General features: G+C 56.0%; 1 protein-coding gene across 4 annotated transcripts in view; it reads left to right on the forward strand.

The window, feature by feature from the left end:
- The window catches only part of PTPRF (protein tyrosine phosphatase receptor type F), a 94,531-nt gene that overhangs the window by 67,756 nt on the left and 14,674 nt on the right, over window positions 1-12,101 (forward strand). For 2 of the 4 annotated variants that reach the window (XM_072649151.1, XM_072649150.1), the window contains 9 exons: window positions 625-742; window positions 926-1,504; window positions 2,241-2,338; window positions 4,695-4,948; window positions 5,078-5,171; window positions 5,413-5,625; window positions 7,273-7,427; window positions 10,930-11,045; window positions 11,681-11,713. In XM_072649151.1, the coding sequence (XP_072505252.1) occupies window positions 625-742; window positions 926-1,504; window positions 2,241-2,338; window positions 4,695-4,948; window positions 5,078-5,171; window positions 5,413-5,625; window positions 7,273-7,427; window positions 10,930-11,045; window positions 11,681-11,713 (1,660 nt within the window). The remainder of the gene's footprint in view (window positions 1-624; window positions 743-925; window positions 1,505-2,240; window positions 2,339-4,694; window positions 4,949-5,077; window positions 5,172-5,412; window positions 5,626-7,272; window positions 7,428-10,929; window positions 11,046-11,680; window positions 11,714-12,101) is intronic. The other 2 variants (XM_072649153.1, XM_072649152.1) reach the window with 1 other exon arrangement.

Here is a 12,101-nt window from a genome sequence, read left to right on the forward strand (position 1 = left end):
ACTCCGGCTTCCTCAGTGGAACTGGGTGGGGATCTCTGGATTCTCTCTCTCTCTAGTGGGCTCTGAGGGAAACAGTGTTCATCCGGGCACCTGTCTTTCCTCCCCTTCTGCTGTCCCCTGGATCTTGGGTCCTCGGGTTTCTATGGTGGTGGTAGGAGTGGAGGTGCTAGGCCACTATGGGAGTGGATCTGTCCCCAGGACCACAGGCCATCTCTTCCAGCCCTGTCCCCCCCCCTTAACTCAGCAGAAGAGGAAACAGGCCCACTGAGGGACAAGGGATTTGTCCAGGGCCACACAGCTGCCCTGCTGGGCTTGAACCTGCTCCCAGCTACCTGTGGGACCCTGAGCCAGCCACATCCCTTTCTCTGGGTCTGTTTCTTCACCTGCAGAATGAAGGGCCGAGATGAGCCAGTCCCTGGGGCCCAGCTAGAGACAGGCCTTCATGAAAGGCTCTGGACCACTAGAAAGCCCTGACTCTGTGCACGGGCTGAATGGAGAAGCTAAGGTGTTTGCCATCTGGGGCCAAGGCAGAGATCTCAGAGCATGCTATCCCACCAGCCCCAGGCCTCCTGGGCCATATAACCTTCCCAGGACTATACCAGACTCTTCTCTCCCATTCCCCAGGAAACCACTATTGGAGGCCTAACTCCAGAAACCACCTACTCCATTACTGTTGCTGCCTACACGACCAAAGGAGATGGAGCCCGCAGCAAGCCCAAGATTGTCACCACCACCGGGGCAGGTGAGCCAGGCCTAGGGGCAGAAACTCAGTGGGGGGGGGGGGAGGGGGCGGTCCCATCCAAAGCCCTGGGAGAGCTGCCATGTGGGGGGAGCATTGGCCAGTCTGCCCTCGGGGCCTTCCCCCAGCCCAGAGAGGACCACAAGTGAGGCAGCTCACGTGGCCATGGGGGGCCCTCTTGTTCAGTCCCAGGCCGGCCTACCATGATGGTTAGCACCACAGCCATGAACACCGCCCTCCTCCAGTGGCACCCACCCAAGGATGTGCCAGGCGAGCTGCTGGGCTATCGACTGCAGTACCAGCGGGCAGACGAGGAGAAGCCTACCACAGTGGCCTTTGGCCAGGAGGACCACCACTTCACTGTGACTGGCCTGCACAAGGGTGCCACATACATTTTCCGCCTATCGGCCAAGAACCGGGCAGGGCCTGGAGAGGCATCTGAAAAGGAAGTCACCACCCCTGAAGATGCACCCAGCGGTTTTCCACAGAACCTGCAGGTGGTGGGGCTGACCACATCGACCACAGAGCTGCGGTGGGACCCACCTGTGCTGGCTGAGCGGAACGGGCGCATCACCAACTACACCATAGTGTATCGGGACATCAACAGCCAGCAGGAGCAACAGAGGGTCACCAGCAGCACCCACCTCACCCTAGCTGGCCTCCTGCCTGACACCACCTATGACATCAAGGTCCGCGCCCACACCAGCCGTGGCCCAGGGCCGCTCAGCCCCAGCATCCAGTCACGGACCATGCCAGTGGAGCAAGGTGTGTGAGCCACGCCCATGCCAGCGGGACCAGCCGCCACAGGGAGGGCGGGCAGCAGGTGGGAGGCCTCAGTGGCAGTCCGTGGATTCTGGAGAGGTCATCACCCACCTTTCTGACCTTGTCTCCGGTTACCTCCTGTGCTCTCTGTGCCCACCAGGCTCTTCTTCTGTCCATCCTCACAATGTGCCCTTGACTCTCCTGCCTCTGGGACTGTGCTCAGGCCTTCTCCTTGGCCTGGATTGGCCTTGCTTCTGCTTCACCTTCTGAATCCCCTTTCTGATCTTGCTCCTCCAGGAAGGCCTCCCTGATGCCCTGGCCTTCCCAGAGCCCTTTGCTTAAGCAGGGGCCCTTTCTTCTTGGGAGCACACTGGAGAGACTTAATAAGTGTTTGGTGAATGAATGAATGAATGATTTCTTCAGGGAATTTCCCAGTGACTTCTGGTCATGGGTCTTAATGCCCTCCTGGAATGGCCTCCTGACCTCTGGTGGTGGTGGCCCAGTGACCTCTCTTGGTGGTAGCCTTCAGTTGCATTTGCCTGATGGCTGCTGGCAGAATCAGCTTGGTGGCCTGGGGAGGCCACTGCCAGCTCCCTGTTGACACAGGGTATGCCATCCTGCTGCCATGGACCCCTCGGGGCCCACTCTTGAAAATTCCCCTCACCACATGTAGCACTCGATGACCCCCTCCCCCATGGGCAGAAAACCCTCCTGTGACCTTTGTTGATTTAAATTCCAGTGTTCGCCAAGAACTTCCGGGTCAATGCCGTGATGAAAACATCGGTGCTGCTTAGCTGGGAAGTCCCTGACTCCTACAAGTCTTCAGTGCCATTCAAGGTATTCCAGGGGCAGAGGCTGAGGGCATCCAGGAGGAGGAGATACTGGATGAGCCCAGAGTCTATCTCAGACAGAGGGGATGGCCTGCAGTGCCCATGGAAGTGGGAGAGGATGGGATGGGGCCCAGCTGGGCTGGACTATCACATGTACCATGGGCAGAAACGTGTGGAAGAGGGTGGCAAAGGGATGTAGGAATCAGCTCCTGTATGGCTGGAGGCTGGGGCTGACATGGCACATCTTTGTGTGAGGACATTCACTTTAGTGGAGAGTAGAGGCTAGCCCAGAGAGGGAACAGGTGTGAGGCCATGAGGGCCTGCACCAGGCTGGGGCTGGGTCAGAGGAGAGCAAGGGGCATATTGAAGAGACATTGAGGTGGAATTGGCATGGCTTTAATGACCAAGCTGGTGTGGGACAAAGAAGCAGCAGTCACGGCAGCTCCAAGGCACCTGACCAGGAAGCCCCTGCAGTACCTGACCTCTTTTCACACATACTCCCTCCCTCAGAAGGCCATTCCGCTCTCAGCCAGCTCTCCTGGCTCATCAGGTCTTCCCACTCTGGGACCATGGCCAACAAGGCTGCTCCCCACCTGTGCTTGTAGTTGTGCTGTTACCTGTCCTGCCTCCCTCTTCTGCACTCAGGCTGGAGCCATCTCCCCCACCCATGGCGGTGTGGTTAGTCAGACATACCCCCTTTTCGCTCCTTGCTGGAGTCCTCAGAAATCCTTCATAGGCTCACCCTGCACAGCTGGGGTGTGGGCCAGCTGAGGCCCAGGGGTGTTTCTCTTTCACAGACCCCCCCCACAAGTCTCCCCCACCCCCGCCATGTTAGTGAGAGCCTGGTGCAGCAGAGTGTTTCTCCTGGGTGGCCCGCCTTCTCTTCAAGCTTGCGTTACCACTGCCACTCTTAGCTGCTCTGCTTTTGGGGGAGATCCCCCGGAAGATTTCTGGGTAGTTGAAGTCCTCCATCTCTGCCCCGAGCTGTACCCTGGCCTCCTCATCTCTTTCTTCCTTCTTCCCAGGTGGTCTGTAGTCTGTTTCAGTAACAAAGCCTCCCCTCCCCCCCATCTGACCTTCACTCACACCATCATCCTTTGCTCCCCCTTGTTCCTGGATTCCTCCTGTGACTATCTTTCCTCCCTGTAGAACACCACCCTGCCACCTTGTTTCCTTTGATAAGGCCCGCACCTTCCAGAGCTCTGGGTTCCTTCCCAGGGTTCAGGGAGAACCGTGAGAACTAGTTTCTCTCTTTAGTCCTCTCGATTGTTACCTAAAGTTTGGGCGTTTGGGTGCAGACCTTGAAGGCCATGGCTTTGACTCCCAGCCTTTGTCCAGCTTCATCTCCCACACATCGCCGGATGTCTCACTGCTTTTTCCTTTCCTTCACCAAGCCTCTCTCTCTAACATCTGGCACGTGGGATACACATGGGCAGACTTCTCCCTCCCCAGCCTGGGCTGGTGACCTGGGAGTCCCTTCCCAGCTCTGGAATCTATGAACCAGAAGAAGCATTACCAAGACCACGGCTTTTTCCTTGACCTCATCCTCCCCTATCCTTGGCTTGACTTAGAGAATGGGGTCTGAGTGGAGAACACAGAAGGGAGTTGGGGGAATCGGGAACGGCATTTGGCTGATCTAGGATCCTAGAGGATCAAGCACAGGGTCTAACTTGGCAGCACAACCTGAAGAGATGACAGGGAGTGGGGGAGGAGTGGGGAGGGCTAGGCCTCAGTGTCACATCCCTAGGTCCCAAGCCAGCAGCAGAGGACAAGCGCACTTGCTGGGCTGAGACCACATCTGCTGAACTCCCTAGGTTGAGCTCAGGTGGGGCCAATCAGGCAGAAACTCAAAGAATGATCCTTTGATCTCTGTATCCCTGATGACCGTGCATAGCTTGGCACAGCCTCACCATTGGTGTCAAGGTGGCACCCCTTCTTCCCTCAGTGATGCCAGGTCACTGCAGAGATTCTAGCAGCAGACTTGGGGAACACTTCCTAAGGCAGAATCTTCCATGCGCACTGGCCTAGGATCTGGAATAATGGCGGGACCAGGGCCTTTTGAGTGGATAAGACCAGATCTTTGGTGTGGGGGAAACCAGGTCCCCAATGTGCATAAGACCAGATCTTTTGATGTGAATGGACTAGGTCTTTGGTGTGGATGAGCAGGGCTTTTGGTGTAGGTAAGGACAAGTCTTTGGTGTGGATGGGCAGGGCCTTTGGGGTAGGAGTCCAGGTCTTTGGTGTCATGCATCTGGGGTTTAATGTGAGCAGAACTGGTGAGCAGGCCCCATTCTGGCCAGGCCTGATTTAGGAGCTGATGGAGTTCCCGTGCCGCTGTGAAATGTTGGCCTCCTGCCCTACAGATCCTTTATAACGGACAGAGCGTAGAAGTGGACGGTCACTCCATGAAGAAGCTGATCCGGGACTTACAGCCCAACACTGAGTACTCATTCGTGCTGATGAGTCGTGGGAGCAGCGCTGGTGGCCTGCAGCACTTGGTGTCCATCCGCACAGCCCCTGACCTCCTGCTGCAGAAGCCCCTGCCCATGGCCAAGTATATGGAGGATGGCCGTTTTACACTCACACTCCCCAGGGTAGAGACCAAGTCAGCCATCAGGTGAGTGCCTCTAGCTGACCAGGCAGTGATGCCCCTGGGCATGCGTTATCTTGCATCCCTGGTCCTCCCTGAAAGGCTGCATCTGAGCAGTCATCACGTGGGTGACCTTTGGCTTCTTGTCCATCCCAGGTGGTTCTACATCATAGTGGTACCCATCGACCGTCTGGCTAGCGGACCCCTCAGCCCACGTTGGCAGACGCCAGATGAACTTGAGCTGGATCAGGTAAGACTGAGGCCTCTGCATCCTGTGGGGAGGGAACCTTGGACCAGGGGTGGGAAGTAGTCTGCTCTTGGCCTCCTGACCCCACCCTGAAGGGTTCCTCTCCTGGGCTGGTAGCCTTGGAAGGTCTCGGGGTCAGTGGCTTCAGTGTGACTTTCCTGAGTTCCAAGGAGGCAGCTCAGGGAAGGTATCTGAGAGAGTGCCTTGGGACCCGGCATCCTCTCACGCCCTGTCCCGTCTCCAGCTGCTGGAGGCCATCGACCAGGGAGGTCCAGCAGCGCGGCGGCGGAGGCAGGCGGAGCGGCTGAAGCCCTACGTGGCAGCTCAGGTGGAGGAGCTGCCTGAGACCTTCACCCTTGGAGACAAAAAGAGTTACAATGGCTTCTACAACCGACCCCTGTCCCCAGACCTCAGCTACCACTGCTTTGTGTTGGCCGCATTGGAGGCGGGGGACACGGTGAGAGCAAGCATCCATGAGCATGCTGGAGCGGGGGCTGGGGCTCAGGGGCCCCGGAGGAAGGCCACAGAGGCGCAGAGCTCTCACACACCATGGAGAAGGCTCCTGTCTTCCTCCAGTGCCCTCAGAGGATGGGGGTGTTCTTTAATGAGTAGATCCTGTCCATTTTTAATTGGAAAGTCGGTAGCATCTCAATGATGTGTGGTAGAACAGGGGTGATAGGGGCTCAGCAGAGTGCCCCCCAGGCATCCTGGCCAGGGTTCTTCCTGCCTCCTGAGCAGGCCCAGTAGCATTTCCTGGTGCTTTTCAATGGTCAGAATCTCGGGCTGCCTCCTGCCTCGGCTTACACCTCTGCAGAGACAGCAAGGCCCAGGCCACAGGACACAGCTCTGGCTGGCAGGAAATGTGTCCTGACTCCAGGCCTCAGCCTGTCTCTTTGTACTTTTTATCCCCTTGTTTTGTTCTGTCCTCTGGGACAAGGCAGAATTCAAGTCTGCACCCTCTTTCTTGTTGATCCAGCTCCTCAGATATGGGAGGACAGCTCTTATGTCTTTCCTCCCAAGAAGGTCAGCATTCTCAATTCTTCCACCAGTCCCTGGCTGCCCTCCTCATAAGCGTTGGGGCCCAGCACTACCCTCTCAATGCCATCTAAGCAGGAGCAAGGACAGGCAATGTCACTTTAGTTTGTATAACCCCTCCACACATCCTTGAGTCCTGTGAACTTTGGGAGGGGGGTTGCCCCTCACTCTGGAGGTCACTGTCCAGTGAGACCCCCATTCAGAGGTGTAAGATGTAGCCCCCGCCCCCAGGCATCAGCATGCCTTGTTCAGAGCCAGTCTGGGTGGCTTCCTGGGGAGCACCTGTGCAGGGTGGGGGGCTTTCTGGAAACAAAGGAACCCACCTGGCTGGAGCCCAGTACTTGTGATGGTTGGGGCAGCACCAAGGCCCCAGGAAGGCTTGTGGGAGCCAGGCTTGAGGGTCTCAGACCAACCTTGGCCCACATTCTTGCCCAGAGGCAGTTGGTGGCCACCAAAGAGCTTAGTCCTGGGGCGGGGGAGGGGGGTGGGGGTGGGGGGGGAAGGCAGCGCATCAGAGGAAGAAGGGTGGGGATTGGCAGGAGGTAGGAGGGACCAGTGGGGCCATGTGAGTGACAGCCCCAAACCTGGTGAACTGGGACTGACCCTTCCTCCTGCCATCTCCTTGTGGTCCCCTTTGCTCCCAGGAAACCCCACTGTGCCCGCCTGCCTGCCTGGTCTATCACCCTTCAACCCCATCGTGCCTCCTTTGGCATACCCTTGCTTCTTCCCTCTTCTCTCCTCTGGCGTCCGTGTCCCAGCGATTCTGCCTCTGTCCCCACCCTGTGCTGTCCTGACAGCCCCCTACCCACCACATCAGCCACCAAAGTACTGCTCCTTACATCCCTCTGGTCTGGTTCCTCCACAGCTCACAAGCCTTCAGCAGGTCCCTGTAGCTGCCCTTGAGCTCCTTCCACCCTCTCCAGCTGGGCCTGCCTCCTACCCTACCTATATCACCCCCTCCAGCCCAGACCACTTGCCCTCGGGGATCAAGCTGCATCCCCCCCCCTGCCCCATGTTCTTGCCCCCGTGGGCCTGGCCCTCACAGTTGTGCCCCTGTGTATGTCCCCAGCGGCAGTATGCGGCCAGCCCCTACTCTGATGAGATCCTCGTGGAGGTTTCATCGGCGAAGCAGCAGGATGAGCCTGAAATGCTGTGGGTCATGGGCCCCGTGCTGGCCGTCATCCTCATCATCCTTATCGTCATTGCCATCCTCCTCTTCAAGAGGTGAGCAGTGGAGTGGGCAGGCCCAGGACCAAATGGCACCTGGCAGAGTAGACAATGTGGGAGTGGGTGGCAGGGGTGAACATGTGTGCACGTCTGTGCAGTTGCTCCTGTGTACAGCAGGCCTGGCTTCCTCACTGAGTGACCTTGACCCTTCCCCTCCAGGCCAGCCCTATGATGGGGGGCAGCCCAGATGGCTCTGGGCTCCCACGTTCTTTGCCCTTTAAGCTCCAAATGTGTGCAGAGCTATGTGCTGGACCCAGGGAAGACAGACAGATGTTTCATGGTCCCTGCCCTCAGGGCGTCCACATCGGTCTGTCCACATGTGTGTCTTCATGTGTGTGCACATCTGTGTATGTGGGAACTTGTGCCTCATTGCTGGCTTCCAGGGCCCTCCAGTACACTGTTTGGGGCTGGCCTAGGGCACACACCCAGCAAGGGTCTCCCTGTGCTCCCTGCTGGGTGTCATGTGTGTCCTTTGGGGCTCTGGGATAACACTGACCGCTCCTCTCTTCTGTCCTTGCTTATCTCTGGATCTAGTAAACAAGAAAGGTAGGAACCCGTTTTGTCTTCTTGCCCCCCTCACCCTGCCTTGAGCCTCCAGAACGCAGATCCCCGCTCTGTGCTCCCAGCTTCCCACGCTACTTCATGCCCCTCAGCCTTTTCGTCCTGGGCCCTCACAGACAGACAGATGCAGTCCTGGCTGGGTTTCCCAGGGGCCAGTGGGGCGGATTTTCTACTTTGTGATTCACATCTCCCTAGCATTCCCTCACGGCCCAACAAAGTTCACCCTCTTCATTGCTTGCTGGTTGACTCCATGATCCTTGGGGCCCAGTAGAGACATGCTTTGTGACCAAGGACTTGAGGGCTTGGACCAGCAAATGCTAATTTCTCAAATCCCTGACCCATTTCTAGCCAGGGCTTCCTAGCATCTACAAGCAAAGGCCCTCTCTCCACCCCCACCCCCCCAACCAGGCAGCATCTTCTCCAAAGGGATCAGGACCCCAGCCTAAGAGTCAGGCATCTGGAGAACAGTCTCTAACTTGCCTTTTACCAAGCTTGATGAACTTGTGTTTCTTCATTTGTGAAATTGAGATGGGCAGACACACAGTATGTGAACCTTGAGATATATGTCCATTCAGCGAACCTTGCTGGATCATCTGCTGCATAGCACAGGAGGTGGGGAGAGAGTCCAGAGCTGCCCTCATGAGGCGGCAGCTCGTCTGAAGGCCCACAGCCCCGAGCACATCTGTCAAGTCACGGTTCTGGAGGAGGTGATCAGGGAGGCTTTCTATTTCTTTTTATTTTATTTTTCATTTTTAACACAGTTTGTAGCAGATAAAACAATTCAAGCTTTTGGTCAGGTGATACTTCTTTTTAAAGCATTTACAATACAGACCACAAAAGAATTTTTTTTTAAACATTAACCCACTGAGATACAGATAACATTTATGTTGCTGACTTCACAAGCCCTTGGCCTGTCTCCACAGTATTACTAGGAATTAAAGGACCCTAACTTATTGTTGTTGGTCTAAAGTCCTATGCCTAATGGCTTAATTTTAGACAACCTCGGATGTTCCCCTACCCATAATCTATAGCTGAATAGATCAGGTATCAAGCTTACAAACCTTTTGACTATAGGAAATTGCCACCAAGAGTAGGGACTTTGCAGGGAAACAATATCTCCCCAACTTCATGTCAATTCCAGGCAGGAGTAGATTGTCCACTTGCATTCATTCGGGCTTAAGGTCTGCCAGGTGTCTGTGGGGAAATCAAGTCAGGAGAATCCCACCTCAGCCCAGGCTGAACAGCCACTCTCCCACCCTTCCCATGAGGTCACCTTTTGCAGTTCATACCAGCATCTCATAGGCTTACTGGCATCATGGATTGGAGGCTCAGACCACCTTTCTTGCTGTCCATACCTGGAGTTAGACTCAGAAGAACAGTAAGCTAATAGTCCCGTAGCATCTTAAAATGGCCAGTTCCAATAACCAGGTTTCAAATATGATTACAGTTTGACTTTGGCTAAGGAACATCTTTGAGGCAAGTCTTAAGTGGCTTACATGCCTTTCTATACATGGTCTAGTTCCTGATTAAATAACAATCATAAAATCAAATTTACCACTAAGCCTTCACTTTTCTATCAATGCCAGATTTTATCAGGGAGGCTTTCTAGAAGAGGCAGCCCCTGGGCTGAACATTCAGGGACAGGAGAGAGTAAATGAGGCAGCCAGTTCAGGTCATGGTGGAGAGTGGCCAGAGCAGTATGGCAGCCAGAACCTGCTACACATTCAGGGGACTGGTGGAGACCAGTAGTGTGAGATGAGGCTGGCAGGTAGCCAGCATCGGGTCATAAGGAGCCTCATGGGCCAGCCAGAGTTGTTCGAACTTCACTTTGCAGGTAGTAGGGCCTCACTAAAGTTCATTGAGTGGGGGAGTGATGTAGTCAGACCTGCAGTCAGGAAAAATCACTTTGGTGGCTGAGTGAGGCTGGACTGGAGTGGGAAGAGATGTGAGGCACACAGACCCACCAGCAGCTACTGCAGTAATCCAGGTGTGAGGTGATAAGGCCCTGCATCAAGGTGGGAACCATGACAGAGGAGAGAAGAGGGCATATGGGAGAGATGCAGCAAAGGTGAAATGGCCAGGCCTTGGCAACAGCTTGGATATGGTGGGGTGAGAGAATGGGGCAGCCAAGATGGCTCTTGGGTTTTGAGCCTGGGCAATGGCCCTAAGACAGGCAGGTGAGGGCAGGGACACACATACCCTTGGCAGCTGCCCATGTGGGCATTTTAGGAAGAGGATGAAAAAGAAGCAGTCACAGATGAATGTAGGGCACTGATGTGTCTGACTCTGAGGAACTAGAGAATGACCAGGAAGAGGGGCCAGAGAGCTGGCTGTGCCGAGGTCACAGGGGCAGGGAAGGGAGATAGTGCTGGCTCGAGAGCTTGATGGAGGGTGATAGAGCACAGCCCAAGGCAGCTGGGATGGCAAGAGCATGACCAGGAGCCATCCTTGAGGCCCAGAAGTTGAGGTAGGAGACAAGGACAAGGCCAGCCTTTGGAGCTGGGGCCAGGGACAACAGAAGGGAGACATAGACAGTTCAGCACCCCCACCCCCAAAGGGTACCCCCAGCCTCCCTGGGCAGGCGGGTGGGGCCCTTTCCTGGCTTTCCTCATCTCCTCGATCTCTGCCATCCTATCCAGATGTCTGAGACCAGAAAGGGTCTTGTCTATGCCCAGCATGGCACAGCAAGCCAGGCTGGGCTCTCTTCTTCCCAGTGGATGAGGGGACCAATGTAAGTTTTCTCAGGGAGTCCACCCCAGACTTGGTGTGCTTGTTTCCATGCTGATCACGCCATTTGCATGCTGTCATGTCATGTCTTCAGTGCTCCAAGGTCCAGTCAGGAGTCTGGCTGCCCTACCCCTCGCTCTGCCCTGGCTCCCTCCCACTGCCAGATCCCTAGGCCCCCCCACCCAGAGTTCCATTCTCTCTGCTCTTCTAGGAAAAGGACTAACTCTCCTTCAGCCAAGGATGAGCAGTCTGTGGGGCTGAAGGACTCACTGCTGGCCCACTCCTCAGACCCCGTGGAAATGAGAAGACTCAACTACCAGACCCCAGGTAGGAACTTTGCGAGCTGCTGGGGCAGTGGGGGAAAGGGGAGGCAGGGCTTTGCTCAGCCTCGAGGCTGCCAGGCCATGTCTGGGGTATCCCTGGCCAGCCCCACCCTGGGAAGATGCCCTGAGCTTGGGCTGCCCTGCTCGGCCTCAGAAGCCCTTGGGGCATGATACAACATGATCAAGTGAGGCCTGATGGCAGAGCTGTCCTTCATCCCAAGTAGAGGTATTAAGCTACCTGTCCCTGCAGGGCTCCAAGTCCTGGTTGAAAGTGCAGTTGTTCCTGCTGTCCTGGGGCTTCTTGGGCAGGTTAGACTTGCACTCAATGCCTCTGAGGACCCTGTCTGCTCCCCAAGAGGGGCTAAGCTCAGACTGTGTCATTCCTGGCCCTTCACTCCTCTCCCCCTGTCCCCCTCCCAGTCATCCCTCCTTCCTGCTCCAGACTGAGGCCTACTCTGTGCCCTCATCCCTGGCCCTGGCCTGCCCACCTCTGTTCTCCCTCCTTCCTGCTCCCGATTCTCTGACCATTCCTGCAGCACTGCTCTGGGCCTTGCCCCAGGGGCCACAAGCAGCCCAAGGGGTGAGGCCTAGCTTGTGCCCTCGTTCGCGCCCCGAGTTCTGTCTGTCTTTTCTTCACAGGTTCCAGTGTCCCCAGTTGCCCGAACATCTCAAGTTAGTTTCTGAGCTTCCTGAGCCTCTGTGTTCTTGTGTCTCATCCTCTCTGTCTTGTCCTTCCAGCCTTGGCCATCCGTCCCCTTTGGGGCTCCTCCTTCTCTCTTCCCCGCTCGATCCTTCCTGTTTTCTTTCCATGTCTCTGTCTCTCCCTGTCTCTCTGTCTCTGTGATTCCACCATCTCGTGGATGAGGGCTAGCCCATAGGGCAGGTAGGCAGGCATGAAATGGGGCAACCCGCAGAGGGACTGGGGTCTGCTTGGTGCCATGGAATGTTTCTGTGCTGCTGCCACAGGGCCCTGAATCAGTAGCCCCAAAAGTCTGGAGAAGACTGTGCCCTGATAAGAGGACATTTAATATAGTCTTCCTTTTGAGTTCAAAGGAGGCAG

The sequence above is a fragment of the Notamacropus eugenii genome, chromosome 2, assembly GCF_028372415.1.
Source record: "Notamacropus eugenii isolate mMacEug1 chromosome 2, mMacEug1.pri_v2, whole genome shotgun sequence".
NCBI lineage: Eukaryota > Metazoa > Chordata > Mammalia > Diprotodontia > Macropodidae > Notamacropus > Notamacropus eugenii.